This window comes from Apaloderma vittatum, unplaced genomic scaffold (genome assembly GCF_000703405.1).
Source record: "Apaloderma vittatum isolate BGI_N311 unplaced genomic scaffold, ASM70340v1 scaffold12544, whole genome shotgun sequence".
In the NCBI taxonomy this organism is placed as follows: Eukaryota; Metazoa; Chordata; class Aves; order Trogoniformes; family Trogonidae; genus Apaloderma; species Apaloderma vittatum.
The window spans coordinates 17,932-36,986 of record NW_009711004.1 but is presented as its reverse complement, the minus strand read 5'-3'; the positions used below and the strand labels follow the sequence as shown (position 1 = coordinate 36,986).

At 49.8% G+C, this 19,055-nt stretch overlaps 1 protein-coding gene across 1 annotated transcript in view; it reads left to right on the top strand.

Moving 5' to 3' along the window:
• Positions 1-19,055, top strand: part of LOC104272484 (eukaryotic translation initiation factor 4 gamma 3-like) — a 72,147-nt gene that overhangs the window by 43,351 nt on the left and 9,741 nt on the right. Inside the window, 13 exon segments of the mRNA XM_009867499.1 lie at positions 15-18; positions 3,500-3,670; positions 4,666-4,863; positions 5,549-5,695; positions 5,977-6,213; positions 8,400-8,504; positions 10,041-10,173; positions 11,262-11,356; positions 12,947-13,040; positions 13,226-13,343; positions 14,565-14,788; positions 15,875-15,990; positions 18,117-18,289. Coding sequence (XP_009865801.1) covers positions 15-18; positions 3,500-3,670; positions 4,666-4,863; positions 5,549-5,695; positions 5,977-6,213; positions 8,400-8,504; positions 10,041-10,173; positions 11,262-11,356; positions 12,947-13,040; positions 13,226-13,343; positions 14,565-14,788; positions 15,875-15,990; positions 18,117-18,289 — 1,815 coding nt within the window.

Here is a 19,055-nt window from a genome sequence, read left to right as displayed (position 1 = left end):
TCTGCACTTTGCAGACCTGTGGAAAGGGGGAGAAAAGGTAAGTCCCGCTTACCCCGTTCATTTGGAGCATTCAGCACATAACATACATCTTACATTTGCGCCTTTACAGAGTAGAGCCTGCCTTTGCGTTTTGCTCGAGGAGGGGCGGAAGGTGACGCGCCGTAAGGAGCCCCGCTGCCCCGTGACGGGGGCGGTGGTGGGACGAGAGGGCTTTCAGCCCCGAGCGAAATGGGACGTTATCTTCTCGTGAAGCATGGCAAAAACCCGCGTGCGCGCTGTCCGTCCGCTCGGTCATTCCACCTCTGCACAGGCCATGCCCATAAACCATTAAACCCCACTGCCTCTCCCTCGCCCTCGAAATAACGTCGAGCCAGCCCAGCGCTAACAAGCTTCCGGCACGTTCAGAATCTTTTGTTTTGCTTCCTTGGCTTTTCTCTTTATTTCCTTCTTTTCGCTGAAACGCCTTGTGTGACTGTTTGTAGAACTAACAACCGGCGCATCAAATGACACGGGGAGTGTAGTTACATGGGAACGAAACACAGCTAATAAACCTTTTTGACGCAGATGAATGCAGCAGGTAACGAGATGCAAACGCGGGGAAATAGGGTCGGAGAGGACCGATCTGTCCCCACGCACCGAGGTGGGACGCGTCCGCTTTTGCGCTCCCTGAGAGGTGATGGGAACTCGAGTCCTCTTGGTTCTTGAGCTTCCCCGGAAGGTTGCGTCGCTCCTGGCATCTCACTTCCCCTTCTGCATGTGAAGCCTGTGGTAGAGGGAGCAGCCAGTTCTTTAATTTCTTGGAGATTTTTTGAAAGGTTACCGTGATTTGTGGCCTGAGAGTGGAAACGCTCCGTAAGGTCATGCTGTGCCGTGGCGACGTTTGGCTCCGTCGTGAGTGGCTGCTCCCCGTTCCTTTCTGCTTTCCTTTTTCCCCTCCGTCTTCCTCCAGAAGACGGGTAATTCAGATGAGCACTTCTCCGTGCTGTTGGTGGAAAACACTGTTTCAGAGCAGGCCGTAGCGTTGTGGTCGCAGGCGCTACAGAGCCGTTATTATCCGCTTACACTGGGTGACAAACAGGAGGCTGAGCACGAGCTCAAGTGCCTCTTTAACTTCCCGCTTTGTAGACGTGGAACTAAAACAAACCCGGATTTTTTCCATTAAAAGTTTGATCCATATATTATTTTATTAGACGTTCAAAGGAGGCTTCTGATCACTGCATTTAAAACCTAATCCAACGGTTCGAACCAAGTTTGTTGGCAGATACTAAAAGAACACAATCTTAAAGAAAGCCTTTGTTTTATTAATGCACTAAGAGATCTGGTCAGGTTTGAGGAGGCTGTGACGTGTGACACGCTGACGTGCAGGAGATGCGCAACCGTCGCTTTCGCCGGAGAAAACAGTCGCCTCCTCCAGGGCAATGGTTTCTTTTCGGTTTGCTCCGAGAGCCGAGATTTGGCTTTGCCTGGACCCGTCCCCAGGGCAGCGCCGAGCCTGCGTGGCCCTGTCCTCCCACCTCGCAGCCTGGAGAGGCCGGAGCTGCTCGAGAGACACGGGGCGGCCACGGGTTACATCTCGTTGGCTTTGCCCCCGTTCCTGGGCAAAACAAGCCCAGACGTTGTGGTTTTCAGGGCACGGCTCTGGTGACCAAGTTCCGCGGGTGCAGAGGTGTGTGATGAGGTTTAGCGCGCGGGGCTGAAACCAGGTGGATTTCTGTTGCGTTACTGTCTGGTTTTTCAGCCAGAGGGAAGTTCTTTCTTTCCGTGACTGTATGTTTGTGGCGTGGTTAGAACCACGGCAGCAAAACTGTGTGAAATTGCGGAAAAGCAGAGGTGGGTGTGTCAACACAGGGCTGCAAAGCAGACTTGGCTGCATCGTCCTGGTCCCAGAACTGCCTAGATTGGAAAGATCTTGAAGATCATCTAGTGCAACCATTAACCTAAGACTGGTGTCTCTCAGGGGCTCTGGGTGGGAGCGGCGAGGGGTTGTAGGGCTGGTCGACAGCTGGTTTAGGGAGGAGCCTGACACACCAAAGCATCACGGAGTCTCCCTGTTCTTGCTTCCTCATTCCACTGTTGATTTGTCGGTAGCGATCCACATGTGTCCTCGCGTTACAATTAGGGCTTGCACCCAAAAAAGGCTTTGAGCGATCTAACGGGTTATTCTGGCGCGTACCCTCAGGATCTGAGCTCGGGGCAGCACTGAGCCCTGCCCCAGGCATCGCCCCAGCACACCGCACACATCCTGCCCGAGATCCTTGTCTTTTGACACTCCCTTACTGTGCTGCTGCTGTCCCGTGACGAACGAGAACTCCAGCAGTCGGTCGCTTTTGTTGGCCTCGTGCATTTACGTCGTCAGAGTGAAACAGTTCAAATGGCAGCCACAAACTCCTTCTTTTCAGGAGGGTTTTGGTTTTTCATAGCGCAAAAACAGGTTTAGGGGCTGATACGTGACCTAAAAGGCAGCAGCTAAGAGCACCTGGCTCCTGCACTGAAGGAGGCTGTTGGAGTGGTTGAGATGGTTTTGCCTCTTGCTCGTTGAACTCCTTTGTTGAGCACAGAAATGTTTGCAAAGACCCATCTTTCCTGTGGAGGCTGCCCCATCAAGAGATTAATTATTTCTCTGGAAAGCAACAGGGTTTGATAATGGAGTTTTGTCGCTGTAAAATTATTTTACATTGAGGTCGGACATTTCTAACAAATGAGTTCAGAAATACAAAGGAGCGCAGGGCAAGAGTAACCTGCCGGCACCATTTGGTACCTTTAGTCCTTAATAGGAAGCTCCCAGCTGATGAAGGGGGAGTTTGGGGATGTCTTGTGCTCCACCATTTGTACAGCTCACAGAAAACTCCCCGAATTGTGGCAGTTTTTATGCCTGGTGTGATTGGGAGGAGCATCACGTAATGCAGGATTGCAGAGAGGCGCTCGATGCTGTTTCAAACAAAGTACCGCTTTCCCTTTCCTTCTGTAAAACTACAAAGAGTTTGACCCGCACCTGTTAGGATCAGTATTTCTCCATTGCAAGAGCTGCCCTGAAGCTCTGTTTGGTGTGTTTTATATAATTTCTGTCCTAAAATGGCTCCGTTTGAAGCAATCCCCAGTAAAACTTAACAGTTTGGGCAGAGCTGCTAATTTATCCTTATTGAAGTGCTTGGGACGCTACGTAAGGACTGGTGTGGTCCTTAAATACACCTTTGCTAGGATGTTTCTGGCAGTTTCTGGCTTTCAAGAGGCTGTTTTGGTCAGTCGGGTTGGGTTCTGCAGCGCTTAAGCAGCCTTCGGAGCATCGCCAATGCGAGTCCCGCGTCTGTGCTGGGAAAAGCTGGTGTCTTCACGTTCCCGCTGCCTGACCCGGCGCGTTGGGTCGGAGGGAGCCCTCGCAGGCGCAGGAGGAGTTGCCGACGGTCGGCATGGCCGTCAGCGGGCGTTGGCGTGCGCCTCGAAGCGTTTTGTCAAGGTGCGAGTGGAAAAGGGGATATAACAAGGAATGTTTTTGTCCTAGTTGTTGAATGTTGGACCGAGGAGATCTCAGCCAGGCCAGAGAAGAGAGCCCCGGAAGATCATCACCGTGTGCGTGAAGGAGGATGTGCACCTGAAGAAGGCGGAGAACGCCTGGAAGCCGAGCCTGAAGAGAGAAAGCCAGACCGAGGACCCGGAAAATGTCAAAACGCAGGTGAGAGCGTTGGTGAGCGCTTCGCAGAGGTACTGCCCCTGACGGGGGGAGGACGGTGATTTACCTTTGCCTTTGTGAAAGACAGGGGAAAGGGGCAACGAATTCCAGTTTAGTCACAGCTTTCCCCTACCGTGTTTTGGTTTTTTTTCATGTATTTATTCTTGACCTGGAGTTTAAATAGCAATCCTGTCTATTAAGCGAGTCTAAATAGGGAACACCAGACAACCTACTACCTCTCTTCCAGGATTATTTTTCTATTGCTGTTTTACTAGAATATTTCTGTCTCCATTTTAAAGCAAACAACCTCAGACCTCCAGCACAGAACTTGCTTTTCATCCCCTTTTAGACTCCATTTCTGCCCTGAACCTCAGCAAGACTGCGGTTCCGCTGAAAACTGTTCTCAATCCATCCTGCCCAGCCCCACAGCCCCAATGCTGAAGGTTTCTCTGTGCCTTTGTCCCCCTCCTTTCTGTGGGGCAGCCACTCTGGGCGGAGGTATTTGCCTGGTGGTCAAGCTTGTAATTTGTAGGATAAGTTGGGATAGTTTCAAAGGACACCGGCATTCTGTTCTCGGGGGCTGACGGCAGCGTCATTGACCTAATTATCATTCTGGGTAGGGTGAAAAAAAGGCACCTTAAAGTAAATACAGGAGAAGTTGGTTGCCTCTGGTCGAAGGAGAAGGAGGTTGCTCCCTGTGAATTGGTGTCAAGAAGAGCATTTCAGTCGGGTGACAACAGGGCTCTGTGCCTCTGTCGGGTTTGATAAAAGCACTCGAGTGTTTCCAGAAATCCTTCCCCACAGCCGTGGTCTGTGATAGCCAGTAGCTGAGCGAGGACTGGAGCTGGACCGAGCACCAACGTGTGTGTGCACAGATCTCCTGACCCAATTCCTAGATGTTCCCGCAGGATGTCTTCTCCGTTCGCCTTCAGGACACATCCTACCTTGTTCCTGAACGCCACCTGTTTGTGCGTAAACTTCATTTTTCTGTCGTTCAGGAGCTGTTCCGCAAGGTACGAAGCATCTTGAACAAGCTGACGCCGCAGATGTTCAATCAGCTGATGAAGCAGGTGACAGACCTGACGGTAGATACAGAAGAGAGGTTGAAAGGGGTCATCGACCTGGTCTTCGAGAAGGCTATCGATGAACCGAGCTTCTCGGTGGCGTACGCCAACATGTGCAGGTGTCTTGTGACGGTAAGAACCGCCAAAACCAAACGAGTGATTCCTCTGCGCAGGTGAATGTTGTGCACGTTACCCCCACAAACTGATTGGCAAGAGCAGAGTTAAATGTTATGTTTCTGAACAGAAATAAAAATAATTTACATGATGGGTTTCTTCTTCTCCGTTGGTTGGCCCTACCCGTGGGCAGAGGGCTTTGCTCGGAGGTGTGGACGCTTCGCTCTGCCCGGTCGCGAGACGCAATGAGTCCCGTTTGGAAAGTCCAGTTTCTCCCTCGTTGCGAAGGGAAGCCCGAGGTGCCGAGCCGAGCAGACAGCTGGTGTTCAGATGGTGAATTTGGGGCACAACAGCCTCTTTCTCACCCTGCTCCTTCATGCCACGCAGCAAAGGAGCACGGCTCCCAGCTCTTCAGCGCGTAACGAGAGTGTTTTCAAGCGGCGTGTCTTTTTAAAGGACCCTGTGAATGGAAATGTAATCTGTCTGCAGGCGGAGGCCAAGTGTTGAGCGTGACTTTACGTACGAAATGTAAAACTCAGCTGGAAATCGTGACGTGATGCTTAACTGTCACAGCCTTGCAGGCTTGCGGCGCTGGATGTGAAGGGCATAATAAAATGTAGTGGATGGCTTACAGAAAACCTCGCTCGTACATCCAGTTCAGCCGTATTCCTGCTCAGATTTTTCTTTCTTCCTTCTCCTGCAGCTGAAAGTGCCCATGGCAGACAAACCTGGGAGCACAGTGAATTTCCGCAAGTTGCTGTTAAATCGCTGCCAGAAGGAATTTGAAAAGGACAAGGCTGACGACGACGTCTTTGAAAAGAAGCAGAAAGAACTTGAAGCTGCTACCACTGTAAGTGGCATTTTTCCCCGTAAATTCTCGGAGCTCCCTCTGGAAGCGATCTCTTTTGAGGATGGCAGTGGATTGGGGGGGAGTTTCAGTCTGTCACTGTGGCTGAGCGTAATGAAAAAATATTGACCTTGATGAGCAGGTTTGTACCAGCTTCTTTTTGGTATTTAGGAGAAAAAGAGTAAACGGGGACAATGATAACTATTAACGTAAACCTGGATCTTCTGAAGAGTGCTGTGTTCTGTGAACGTGGGGATTTTTGGAGCTGTTTCTCTGTTTTACAGCCGGAGGAGAAGACGCGGCTCCATGATGAGCTGGAAGAAGCCAAGGACAAAGCCCGACGGAGATCCATCGGGAATATAAAATTCATTGGGGAGCTTTTCAAACTAAAAATGCTGACGGAGGCTATCATGCATGACTGCGTGGTAAAGCTGCTGAAAAACCACGATGAGGAGTCCCTCGAGTGCCTTTGCCGCCTGCTAACGACCATTGGCAAGGACCTGGACTTTGAGAAAGCCAAGGTAGGGCAGGACCGAGAGTGCGAGCCGAGGCTTTCAGGGCAGGCATGGAAGAAAAAATGGGTGTGGGGTGTTTTTATGAGAGGATTTGTTGGTTGTTTTTTTTCTTCAGGAATTTCTGTACGGCATGAGGGAATCATCCGCTCCTCTGTGGATGTTTCGTCATGGTCTGGCCTCGCTCCCTCCCCTCTGCCCTTTTCTAATAGAGCTGATGTAATTTTCAGGGATCTTCTCCACTTGTTAGTTGTTTCCAAATATTTCATCCAAGCGCACAGCCTGGAAACGCTCAGCATTTACTTTTTCCGAGTAGAATGCACCTCTTGTCTTGTACTTTCCAAAACATTTAGATTTCAAGTTGTTTCCTTACTGCTGAAGGCTTGTCTAACCTACAAAATCTACCACTGAACGTATTTTTAAATCTAAAAGCCTGAACCCCCACCAACCTGAGCCTTGGTGGATGCATTTCTTTTGTGTCCTCGTCGTCTCCAGTGATGCTGGAACATGGCAGCACTTTTGCAACTGCAGCGCTCCGGCACCCTCCTCGCGATTTTCCAACGAACGCGTACGCAGCACGGAGCACGACGTGCCCCAGGAGCTGCTCTGGGCACAGACGATCTGCGGCTCCGTCGCGAAAGCCAGGCTCGCGATGGAAACAAGCGGTCGAGGCTTTTGCCAGAAATCAGTCGGACTCGGCTCAGGAAACAAACGGAGCCAGTTGTTTTCAGCTGCTCGGGGAAGGGAGTTCCCTGGATTGCAGCGATCGTGGCGGAGCGATCCTGATCCTTACGGGGAAACAGTTTTTCAAACTCTTTTGTGGAGCGCTGACCCAAAACAGCCGCATTTCTCCCTAATCCTCCTGGCTGGGTACCCCGCGCCGGTACTGCCACGGCCTGAGCGTTACCGCTGCAGGTTGGAAAGTGCCGGAAGGTGGGGTTGGATTTCCCCACGTGCTTTGGGACGAAAACAGGGTCTGACTTGTAGGTGGTAGCTGAGGTCACGCTGGATGAGTCCCGGGTGCTGTTTGGGTCTTTGTGGGTGTGGAAGTGCCGTAAAAGGCAGCGTTGGGGCACACCGGACGCTTCTGCGACCTGGCGCCGTGGCACCGCGTAGCGCGGATGTCGCGTTACCCGTTGAGAGGAGCTGCCCGTGCCCTGTCTTTGTGATTTGTTATTTCTGCGTGAGAATCCTTGATGTGTTTTCTATTAATGGGGTAGACGTTTTATTACTTGTTTTTATTGAAGCTGAAGCGTTAGTGATAGGTATGATTAAAGCTTCTGGACAAAGTCCATTTCAAATATTTTCCCTGTCATTCCTAGCTTTGGAAACATTTGCTCTCAGAGCTGAAACTTTCCGAGGCAAGGCCAGAATCAAATTTTAATAGTTTTTTTGTGTTTGTTGATGGGTTTAGCTAGTTTTTAGTGAAGGGAGTGGAAAGCATTTTATAAAACTGCTTTGATTTTTTTTTTCTTGAAACAACTAGTGCCCCCATTTTGGGGGAAAAAAGCTTTTTGGAGCCTGATGAGTAAAATTTAGACCTAGTGGAGGCTCCTCTAATGATACTGTTTCATGTCTTGGTGCACACTGACTTTTTGGATGAAAAGGAGCTTGTGGGATTTTATATCATGACTAAACCTCTACAGCAGCGGCTTGCCGAGAGAAGCAGCGCTTGTGTCACCTGACCCCAGCTGAGACGGCTCAGGGAGGTAAAACATCAAAGTGATGTCGCGCAGGGTCAGTTTTAGGCACCTTTAGTTTCCTGGGTTGATGTGAGAAGTTGAAGCTCAGACGCAGAGCAGGACTCTGCTTTTCCGTGGCAGCTAGCCAGTAGCCACTCCGTGAGGAAAACCACATTGATTTTTCATTTTTTAAAAGATGGCAAGTTTTATCAAGTGCACGCAGAGGCTGTAGATTAATTAATTGAAAAAGGCAGAGAAAAGGTGCTAAATGAAGGAGGTTCCTGCAGTCCTGTGTCTCATTCCTTGCATATCCTGCGTCACACACGCTCAAATCCAACTCGGGGGGAGCGTACAAGACCCAACACTCTCTTCTCCGGGGAGCGGCTCGGGGTCCCCAGGTGTGTTTCTGGCGCAGAAACGCTGTAATGCAAAACCCACCGGCTCCCCACCTGAGGGAGTGTTTTTGTTTTCTTCCAAGAGGCGCTGGTGATGACAGTGATTTCTCTTGTGCAGCCTCGCATGGACCAGTATTTTAATCAGATGGAGAAGATCGTGAAAGAGAGGAAAACGTCTTCAAGGATTCGGTTCATGCTTCAGGATGTGATAGACCTAAGGCTGGTAGGTGCCAACTCAAGGGAGTAAAAGCGCGTGATCCCCTCGTGCCCAGGCTGCAAGAATCCTTACGGGAGAGCAGGGATTGACAGAGGTGGAATGTTAGAGGGAGAGCTGCGCCCCTTAGCCCAAAGAGAAATCTCCAGTTTGCCCTAACGAAGGCCAGGATTTATTAGATACACAAACCGCTCACGGTTCTGCTTAACACCAGACACGTGCCCACGCGTGCTTCTCGTGCCGCTCCTCCAGCCCCGGTGCAGCAGAAGTGCCTGAGCTCTTCTCACAGGGGCGGTTTTGGGTGTTTTTTACCCCACAGCATCCCCTGGGCCTGCCTTCATTTCCATGCCCCCTGGGTGTAACTGTTCCCTGCCAGCACTGGCTTGTGCCGATGGGACTGAAGAGCTCCGAGCTGCGCAGCACAGAGCGAGGGGCGCCGGATCGTGCGGCTGTAAAACCATGAGGGCCCTTTTTCCTGGCAGCGTGGAGCTGCTGGTCATGGCAAAAGCAAACGGAGCTTGTGCTCTGTCAGAACATGCCAACAGTGAGTCCTCACGAAGCTTCAGAAACGAATCACCTGGTGCGGGCAAGTGCAGGCAGAGCCCTGCCCGGGCTGTAACCACCCGCCCGGTTTGAGCGTAGCCACGATGTTAAAGCTGGAGCGTGGTGGGGGAAGGGCTGAAGGGTGTACCTCCACCCTGCGGCTGAAGGCGCGACTGCAGGTTGCGCAAACCTTCCCCAGCGCTGCGATTCCACCCGCCCGCGGAGGCGCCGATGGCTTTAGCCACCAGACAGCGCTTGTCTGAAGCCCCGAGCGGGTTTTACTCGTACCTCAAACAACTGCTTTGAAGCTGGTTTGGGGTTTTGTGGAGGTTAAAGTCACCGTCCTGGCTGCGGGGCACACGAAGATAATTACCCCGAAAGTTGTAATGAGGTTGTAGCAAGGTGAAGAGGCAGGCTGGTTCTTCTGGGGTGGATGGGTCCGCGCAGCGAGGGGCTGGATGGACACATCAAGCGGTGGAAAGGTTTTGTGGAGAGACAGCTCCACCTCTCTCTGCAGGATTCCTGTCTCAGCCATCGCAGTCCCTGGAGTGGCAAAGCTCTGTCTCCAGATAAAACGCAGTCGCTTCTTGCCGCTTTATTTTCAGGGTTTCTTTTTTATCCTCAGGCTTGGAGGAAGGGACAAACAGTGTCAGTAATAAATGGACGGGGAGTGCCAGCAGCGTCCCTCTGGTGCTCCTCTTCCCTCTGAACCTGGGGACGTGCAGGATGCTCGGGGTTAAAACATCTGGAATTCAGTCACGCTTCTCCAAAGGCATGAAAGTCTTCCCTGCAGCCTCTACCCTACACCAGAATTTATACCAGAGTCTAGATTGGGCTGGGGTAGCAACGGCAGCATCATGCCCCAGCACTGCAAGATCCCTCGGGGAGCAGCCCCTCTGAGATGTTACAAGGGGGGGAGGATGAGGCCTCCCTCACGGCGTTGAGAATTTACGGCGCTTTTCCTGGAAATATCTCTGAGCACACATTTTGCTTCTTTCCTAGTGCAACTGGGTGTCACGGAGAGCAGACCAGGGCCCCAAGACCATCGAGCAGATCCATAAAGAAGCCAAGATTGAAGAGCAAGAAGAACAGAGGAAGGTCCAACAGCTCATGACCAAAGAGAAGAGGAGACCAGGTAAAGTAAAAGCCGAGTTTGCTGCTTTTCTCACTCATTTCGCATCCAGTGACCATAGAGGGAATTCCACATAAAAGAAGAAAGAAAGATCTGTGTTTCCCCCAAAGTGTAATGACCGAAGGGGAATTGGGGCCTGATTATGGCTGAGGCTGGAGAAGAACCAGACTTGCCGTGGATTGGCTGTGTGGATTTTTGGGGGGCAAATTCCTTGGCTAGTAATGAGCAATCACAGGCTAAACAGCACTTAGGTTTTGCGTTCATGTGAACCAGATTTGATTTTGCATCAGTCTGCCACAGATCTATTAAAACAAGTTACCAGGTAGGAGTCAGATTTGCCATCCATTCTTGCGTGCAGCAGCATCCAATTTCAAGAGAATAGCATCTAATTTTGAGAGTAACCACGTTGTCTTTAGCTGTTAAAGTTGTGAGGTGTTGACTCAGCATGAGAAAGTGTCTTGACGTTACCCTTAATTGCTCCCAGCCCTTGAGGCTGCTGCTACCTGAAGATGAATTCGGAACGACTGGGATAGAGCAGGGAAGGGAGAAAGTCGTCTCTGGGATTCTTTAATACTAAGGATTGTTAAATGAACATGCCGTAAAAACGGGGTCTAATGAAAGCACACGTAGGTTTTGTTTTAATTATTCTAAAACTGACATCAGGAGAAGGTGAGGAGCCTGTTCTGCATCTAGACTAGCCTGGCAGGGCTGAAATCTTTGCCGCAAGCACGACAAGGGTGCGTTGGCCGCTCCTTTTGCGAGCTTGCGAAGGCCTGGTGCACACAGCCATATCCAGAGCGCAAGAACACACGCTGAGAAATCTACCCAGGAAGCAGCACTACCAAAACCAGCCCTTGAAAACAGTGAGATCTTTTATATCGAGGCTAGTTTATAGTCATAAAGTCAGGCAAGCTAATAGTGTCTTCTTAGACTAAAGAAACACTCCAAAAGACAGGATTTCTGCACGGAGTTGTGCCGAGGCGTGGCAGAAATGTGCTGTCGTCTTTTCTGCCTCCCGCTGAAGTTGGAGTTGGTTGCCTGCGTTCTCCCCGGGGGCTGAGCTGAGGGTGGTTGTGTTTGTCGCCTGGCAGGTGTCCAGCGGGTCGATGAAGGCGGTTGGAACACTGTGCAGGGGGCAAAGAACAGCAGAGTGCTGGACCCCACCAAGTTCCTTAAAATCACCAAGGTAGGTGCCAGCACAAGGCTCGTGCTTTACCTGACTGGATGTGTCAGGAAAGAACAGCAGTTTTCGGGTCAAAACTTGGTTTGGGGACGTTTTAAATCCCTGCGGTTAATGCTGTGCAAATCCCCGGGAGTTAATACCCTGCCCCAAGGCACAAAGGAAGACTCTGATGTCTTCTGAGCATTCCTGTGTTGTTTGTTCCGAGGGAAAGGCGGGCACATTCTCAGGTTCACAGCTTCGTTCTAGTGACCCAGAAGTTCTCTTAGTTGGAAAAAAATCTGCATTTTATTAAATGATGAGAAGAGAGTGTGAGTCGGGGTGGTGTGCGATGGTGGCGCAGCACGTGGCACGGCTGTTGCAGAAGGGATCTCAGCCACTGCTCTGCTGGAAATCCTTTTCTCAAGCTCTCAAGGCCCTGTTCTGACAGTGCTACTTAGTGGAATGAGGATGCCACCCTCTGAAAATGAAACGTTCCTGACGTGTCACGGGTGGCAGCCCTCCAGGCTGGAAAGGTTCAAGTGATACGCGAAGAGCCTGGTCTGCTTTTACAGCGATCCCGGTCTTCTCTGTGGTGCAGTTGCATCCCTCAGTATGTGATAAACTTTCACACTCATCTTCCAGATGAGCATCTTCCTCTGATTTTACTACTAAAGTGATGGTTTGGGGACGTTTATCTCGGGCTGCAGGTTTGGCAAGCTTGGAAATTTCTCCTTTTTTAATGGTCTTCAGAACAGCTTTGGGATTTCTCACCCAGAACTCTGTCTTTCACATAAATCGGGGCGATTCCTAGACGTTCCCTTGTACCAATTAATGTCACTCTCCCTGAATTTTACTCAGTACCCGGATGTTTGGAAAGCTGTAAAGCAGAACCTGGTCAGACTGTAGCACCTCTGCAGATCAAACTCATTTTGTTCCCTGTGAAAGTCATAAAACAGACTCCAAAACTTAATTAGCAGGAGAGATCCAGCCTGCTTTTGTTTGGCTTTACTGCTCTTCTGGGAAAAGTCCTTCCACTCTGTTCAGTACAAATAAGAGTACAAACAGGGCTAGTTCCACAATAGCCGCATTGTTGCACGGAGAGAGGAGCTCGCACAAAGCGATCTGCGGGGTCACAACCTCCTCGTTGATAAATTCACCTGCTGAGCACTGTAAAATCAATGGTCTCTTCTTGCCAGACACAACTTTTTCCCCGCCAAGTTCTGCAACCTCCTGTCGTTCGTTGCCCTCTGAATCGCGTTTATTACCCTGCGGATTGCCCCCAAAGCCACGACGGGTAGGCGGAGCGGACGGCAGAACCATTTTACTTGTCACAGACAAACTTAACAGCTTTCAAGTACTTACCTGTGCTTTTTCCTCCTTCCCGAGCTTCAGAGTTTCCAATCAAAAGAAGCTCCTGGTCATGGTGAACGTGTTTCCCTGACCCTTCGGAAGAGGCAGCTCATGCTGCATCCTCCTTGTCTGGCTCTGTCTTCCACCAATGTGTTAAAACACATTTTGGTGTTCACGAGAGAGGGATTGTTGCCAAAAAATACCTCATTTATAATTAAGGTATAGATTTGCCCTTGTAATGGTATCTCTTGATGTGTTTTACAGCCCACAATAGATGAGAAGATTCAGCTTGTGCCTAAAGCCCAGTTGGGCAGCTGGGGAAAGGGCAGCAGTGGGGGAGCAAAGGCGAGCGAGATGGGTAAGTCGGGGCTTGGCCACCAGCCGAGAGCGGCTTTGGGTGGGTTAAAGCGGGGCAGGACCAGCCCTTTCCCTTCCGTTCTCTCCCCATCACTTCAAAACCAACTATTAAATGATTTTGTGATGCCAAGATGTCAGCAGCTACTGACCTTGCTGTCGCTCTTCTCTGTCTGTCCAACTTCCTAGACACCTTACGACCAAGTGCCACTAATTTGAACAGATTTTCTGCACTGCAGCCTCCAGTCCCATCTGTATCTGCCTCATCCGCATCTTCAGAATTAGATTCTCGCAGGGCCTTAACTAGGTAAGCTGCGGTTCCCCCTCCGCTGTCTGTACACCTGCGCTTCTCACTTGCTGCTCCTAGTTACCAGCACACAGAAAGAAGAGAATTTCACTGAGTTTCCAGGAAAGGCTGTGTCTTTCTCCCCGCACTGTGTGCTTTGAGCCCACTCAAAACACATGCATCTTTTATAATTTTATAGGAGAGACAGAGAGTATTAATTTTTAAAGCCATTACAGTGAACGTTTTACGTTTCCATGGTTTAGTCACCCTTTATCTAAAGGATACACTTGCTGGTAGTTTATAACAGGTTAAAAACTCTTCAGGTGAAGTGTTGTAATACACAGGTGTGGAGGTTGGATTCAACAGTCGTGGCTTCAGCCGGGTCAGTAGGTTTATTTATGCCTAAAACCTTGGAGAAATTTAGCAGAGCTCTTAAAGCACTCTGGCTGTGCCTGACCCTTCCCGTTCGGTGTGACCGAGCCCGCCTGTGCTCTCGTGTCACGCGATGCGTGCGTAACCCTGGGCAGTGCTCAAACTCCCATTTCGTCAGGGCTGCAGCCGCTCCAGCTCGTAGCATGAAACATGAATTAACCCTCAATAATTTATTGACTCTAGACATGGTTTATAAATGTACGGTTCATTTAAAATGTCACTGGTTCTTCATTCCAGTACGCATGAGCTGCCGGGCTGTTTTCTTGGGTTTGTCCCTGATGTTTTTCCCTCCTATTTCACCTGAAACTCTGGCTTACCTGGGAATTATTCCATTTTTGGTATCGTTTTGCCCATCTTACTCACTAACACAGCCAGTAATAGGGCAGATCCTTGTCACCTATTGGTTGTAGCCCTCAGTATTGGGAAGCTATTTTTCAGTAAAATACACCGCTCATGCTATTTTACAGTAAGCCAGTGCCTTTACATTATAAAAATCCACCGTTCTGCTGTAAGAATTTTATTGCTTTTCCATATGCTCTCTGGGAAGTGTTGGTTCTGCCTGTCCGCTCTGTGGATATTTGTGTTTGGGCATCTCTGAGACTTGAGTTCATTTTGATTATATTCCGTACAGCTACAACTGTGAAAAAAAAAAAAAAAAGAAAAAAAAAATCGAGACAACAATCCTGCTGGGTTTGGGTTGTGGGGTTTTCTTACTGCAAAGCTACCCAGTATCTTTTGTAACATTACCAGCGCTACGAGCAGGGCTTGCTCGTACCGTAACCATGACGCACGTGTGGTTTTGTTCCGCAGTCGCGGGAGCACGGGCAGGGAGAAGAACGACAAACCTCTCCCGCCTTCCCTCTCCCGTCCCAACACCTTCCTGCGGGGCAGCAGCAGTAAAGAGCTGCTGCTCGACAATCAGGCGCAAGAGGAGCAGCGAAGGGAGATGCTGGAGACGGTGAAGCAGTTGACAGGCGGCATGGAGATGGACAGAAACAGCACAGAGGCGGAGAGGAACAAAGCCAAGGAACCCGGTGAGCCGCTTTTCCGCGCTCAGGGAATCTCGCGGAATGCGAGAAAAGTCAAAAGAGGAAAAAAATAAATGAGAAAAAATGACAGATTTGTGTGCAGCAGTGTGAGTTTTCGGCTCACAGTGACAAGTCATTGAGCTGTGACAGCTGTGATCTGCCTCCCAAAGGTTCGTGACACAAGGGATTCGTACGGGCCGTGGCGTTGGCTCCTCTCACCTCCTCTCCTCCTTAGGGTTCGGAGTCGAAAAGCTGCGGGTGCTGGCAGAGCTCTGCTCTGTGGCCTTGTCCTGCCCGCTCATATCCTATTGCTGCTAGTTTCTGGGCTCCACGTCCCCAAAGCCAGTGTCAGTTGTGCAGAAACACTTTTTCAGCCCCAAAAAAGGCCGTAGCTACCCTTTGCACACATTTCCCGGGGGACAAACCACGCACGGCATCTTTTTATCAGGGCGCTGTTGCCAGCCCTCCTTCCGAGCAGGTCTGGGCGCAGCGGGGCGTTAGTGCCCGCTGGGGTGGCTTGTGTCACCCCGACAGTCCTCCAGCTCCTGCTTTTAGCTCCAGCCAGCGGAGCTGACGTGCTAGTGAGAAAATACGTAGGGCGACGTTCCCTATAGATAGAACCTTTGCGATAAGCACGGTGGTTTGCTCTTTTGCCAGGAAACATCTAGAAGCTGCCACTGAGAGGAGTCCCTCTCGACTCCCACGACACGGCACGTGGTCATCGTAAAGCTTTGGGACCCCATAAAGGATTTTGTGGGGACGGAGATTTTGGGGATGTGGTCAGGAGGTTGCTTCGGGTTGCTGCCCGTTGCAGTCGGCGTGTTTCAAAGTTTGATTATTTGATATTGATAGAGAGCTTTGGAGGTCTCACACTCTGTGTTGCTGCCAACTGTGTTTCCAGGAAAAGGCTGATTTACAGAAATATCAGATGTTCATGCAGGGGGAAGTGTAACCGAGATAAGGGGCCCGTGTCTGACGACGCGACAGGGCACACGCCCTGCTCTGGTGACTTGTTTTCAGAATGCCGTCTCTGAAAATGATGCTGATGCTCCTTTTCCAAAACGTGTTGGTTTTTTCTTACATTTCTACCAGCCAAGCCAGAAGCTCCTCCAGCTCCGGTGCAAGAAAAGCCTTCGCTATCAGAAGAGGAAATCGAGAGAAAATGCAAATCTATCATTGATGAGTTCTTGCATATTAATGATTTTAAGGTAAGCAAAATGGAAACCTCACTTAAATGCCACAGACCTTTCTGCTACGTTCAGCAGAACTCGTCAGGAGCAGCGGTTTTGGAAGCACTCAGCTCGCACGAGGTGACAAACGGTGGAGCCTGTCAAAGTTTGCGCAGCAGCACCAGCTCCATGAGCGTTTTTTTGGACAGTCGTCTCCCAAACTTGTTTTCTGCCCTGCTTAGTACTGGGAGAAACGGCCCAGCTTGTGTGTTTTAAGCAGCAAGATGTACGTGTGTCTGTCATGAATCACTGAGCAGCTCCGTAATAACAGCAATTTTGGAAACAGAACAGCTAGTGGGAAAATAAACTGAGGCTTTTTTATTCGGTTATCAAAGCACGTGCTCTTCTGATGTGGAGGCAGATAAAGCAATAATAAATATTGAACAAACTACTCCAGAGTATTTTTAATAAACACTGGAAATTACGAGCAGCTGTCAACACTTCCTAGTTAAAGGTTGACATTTTGTTGCCCTTGTAAATGGATTTTTAGCTCGTCCAGGGAGTTTGTAAGACATGTTACGCTTGCTGCAAAGCTGATCGGTTTGATCTGCTGCTGAAATAAATTTTAAGAACCTGCCAAGTTTGAAATGGCAGCACTGGTTTGGCACCCTACGAGCAGAGTTGCTGCTCATGCTTCCTCGGGCTTCCAGTTAAAATTGGCAAGAGGGATATTAGGATGGCTTGGTTTGGGTTCTCAGCTGGTTATCAGGAGAAGTTGTTAGATCCTGGTTTGGGGATGAAAGGAACCCTGAGCTTTGATTCGTGGTGTCCCCCGGCTTGCTGGCCTGGCCGAGGGGACGGTGGAGCTGCTGAACGGATCTCCGGTCCTTTTGCTTCTTGCAACAGACTGCAAAGCCTAACGCCCAGATATCTGGGACTAAGGGCGGCTTCAGTTTCTCTGCTTGTGAACACACTGACATCCTTTTATGGCTGGGTGGAAATAGAGTTGCATTTTATTAGACAAGTGCACCTCTGCTTAGAAGTCCATCAGGTTGAGGCAGCACCCCTGCATTAGGGGGCCACGCGGTAATTGCAGTTTCTGAGTGCTCTTCCAACACGGTGTGCAGCAAAGCTTCTCCCTAATTCAGCTTCATAATTCAGCATTAATAAGGCTGTGTTAACGTAGCATGTAGCAGAGGAATCGCTGTTTAGTCTTTGGTATTTAACCTGACCGTAAATCAGAACTGCTGAGCGGTGTGCTGGTGTCTGGTGACAGCAGGGTCGCTCCCTGTCCCAGAGACTCTGGGATGCGCTGGGCACGGCTGACGGCAGAGCTCTGACCCAAGCCTGCGGGCTGGGACCCACCAAAATCCGTCTGGGGCTGCCAGTTCTCGGAAACTGAAGGCATAACCTGAGACAAAATGCAGATGTTTTCAAGCAGGAAGCCCAGTGAGATCGGCCGGGCTGAACCTGCCTGAAGGTCAGCGGGAGATCGTTGCTGATGACAGGGGAGGTTTCTGAAGTGTGACATTGAGCGCTTCTCTGGAAGTCTCTGTGTGAGAGGGTTTTACTTGTTGAGGTTACAAAATGCACAGGCCAGAAAGTAGATGCTTTAGGAAGGGGACGTTTTCCTCCAAATGCTCCCCACCTGCTTTATGCCTCTTCATATGACGTGGGTTTGTAACACAGGCAGTTCTCTGCCAGATGAGATCAGCGATGAATTCACCCCGATGTCCTCTTTTTAACTTGCCTTGATATTTGGTGAACTAAGAGGTGTTGTGCTGGCATCCAGAAGACAATTCCTGTCCTTTTGCTGACTGGTCCACCTGTCGCCTGGAGCCTGATGGTGTATTTTAAAGAATTGTTGCCTGCATAGTATAAATATTATTATTACTAGTAGTATTCTACGATTTCTATCTCAGTGGTGATTTGTGGTGAGGTCCCATAGCCTAGCTCAGCACCTTTGTCTGGCAGCTTCGCTAAATACTCAGTTCCAAAAAAAAACCAAACTCCAAACCCCAAAACGAGCAGTCTGTTGATTCACCTTCAAAAAAATCCCCGTCCTGTGTACCAGGTGCTACAACGTGTGCTCAAAAAAACATCTTGCAGTAGAAAATGACCCCATTTTTTGATGTTCTCGCTCATCGCCTGTGTCTCTGGAACAGGAGGCGATGCAGTGCGTGGAGGAGCTGAGCACCCAGAACCTGCTGCCTGTTTTTGTGCGAGTGGGAGTGGAGTCGACGCTCGAGAGGAGTCAGATCACCAGGGATCACATGGGCCAGTTATTACATCAGTTGGTGCAGTCGGGAAAGCTGAGCAAGCAGGATTTCTTCAAGGGGTTTGTATTCTTTTCTTGAGGAGATGCTTTTCCGCGTCGGTGAGAAGTGATTTCTTGCTTTGGTATCCTGCCTTCTCCACGCGTCCCATTTTCACCTGGCTGTATTTATAAGTAATAGAATTATTGTAATATATTTTTAAGTATTTCAGAAGCTTGAGTGTAAATGCTTTCCTATTTATAGAAGTATTTCTAAGCGAGTATGTAGGTGTCTCTTTAAATGTGCGTGTTTAATTTCTGTTTTTGTGGTGCATTTATCAGTGTTTACCTTTTGGGAAATCACTGAATATGATTAAAAGAGGAAGAAATCAAAAATCTTCACGTGATGGCCTGGAGGTCGTGTAGCCTGAAGTCGTGGGCATCCACAGCACCGCAGGCACTTCCCCTCTGGTGAAAGAGGCTTCACCCATATGATTCCATTTCCCAGGACAGCTCAGCTCTGAGGAGCAGACGTGTCCTCAAGGGGCTGAGAAGGAGAATACACGGGGTTCAAACCCGGATGGAACAGTGGTGAAAAAAAAAAAAAATATATATATATATACCTGCAGGGATTACACTTGTCTGTGTCCACACAGCCGCTGATGGCCCAAACGACTTGTCGAAGTGGCGCATTTCCGTAACGGGTTGTGATTGCAGCCGTTGCTGGAGTGTGGCCGAGTGGTCGTGATGCCAAATAAGAGGGATCTTGAGGAAGGAGTGGGACGTGCGGTCTGAACGTGGCATAAACAAAGTGAATGGCTCCTGGAGGGGAGGAAAAGGCAAGTGGTGT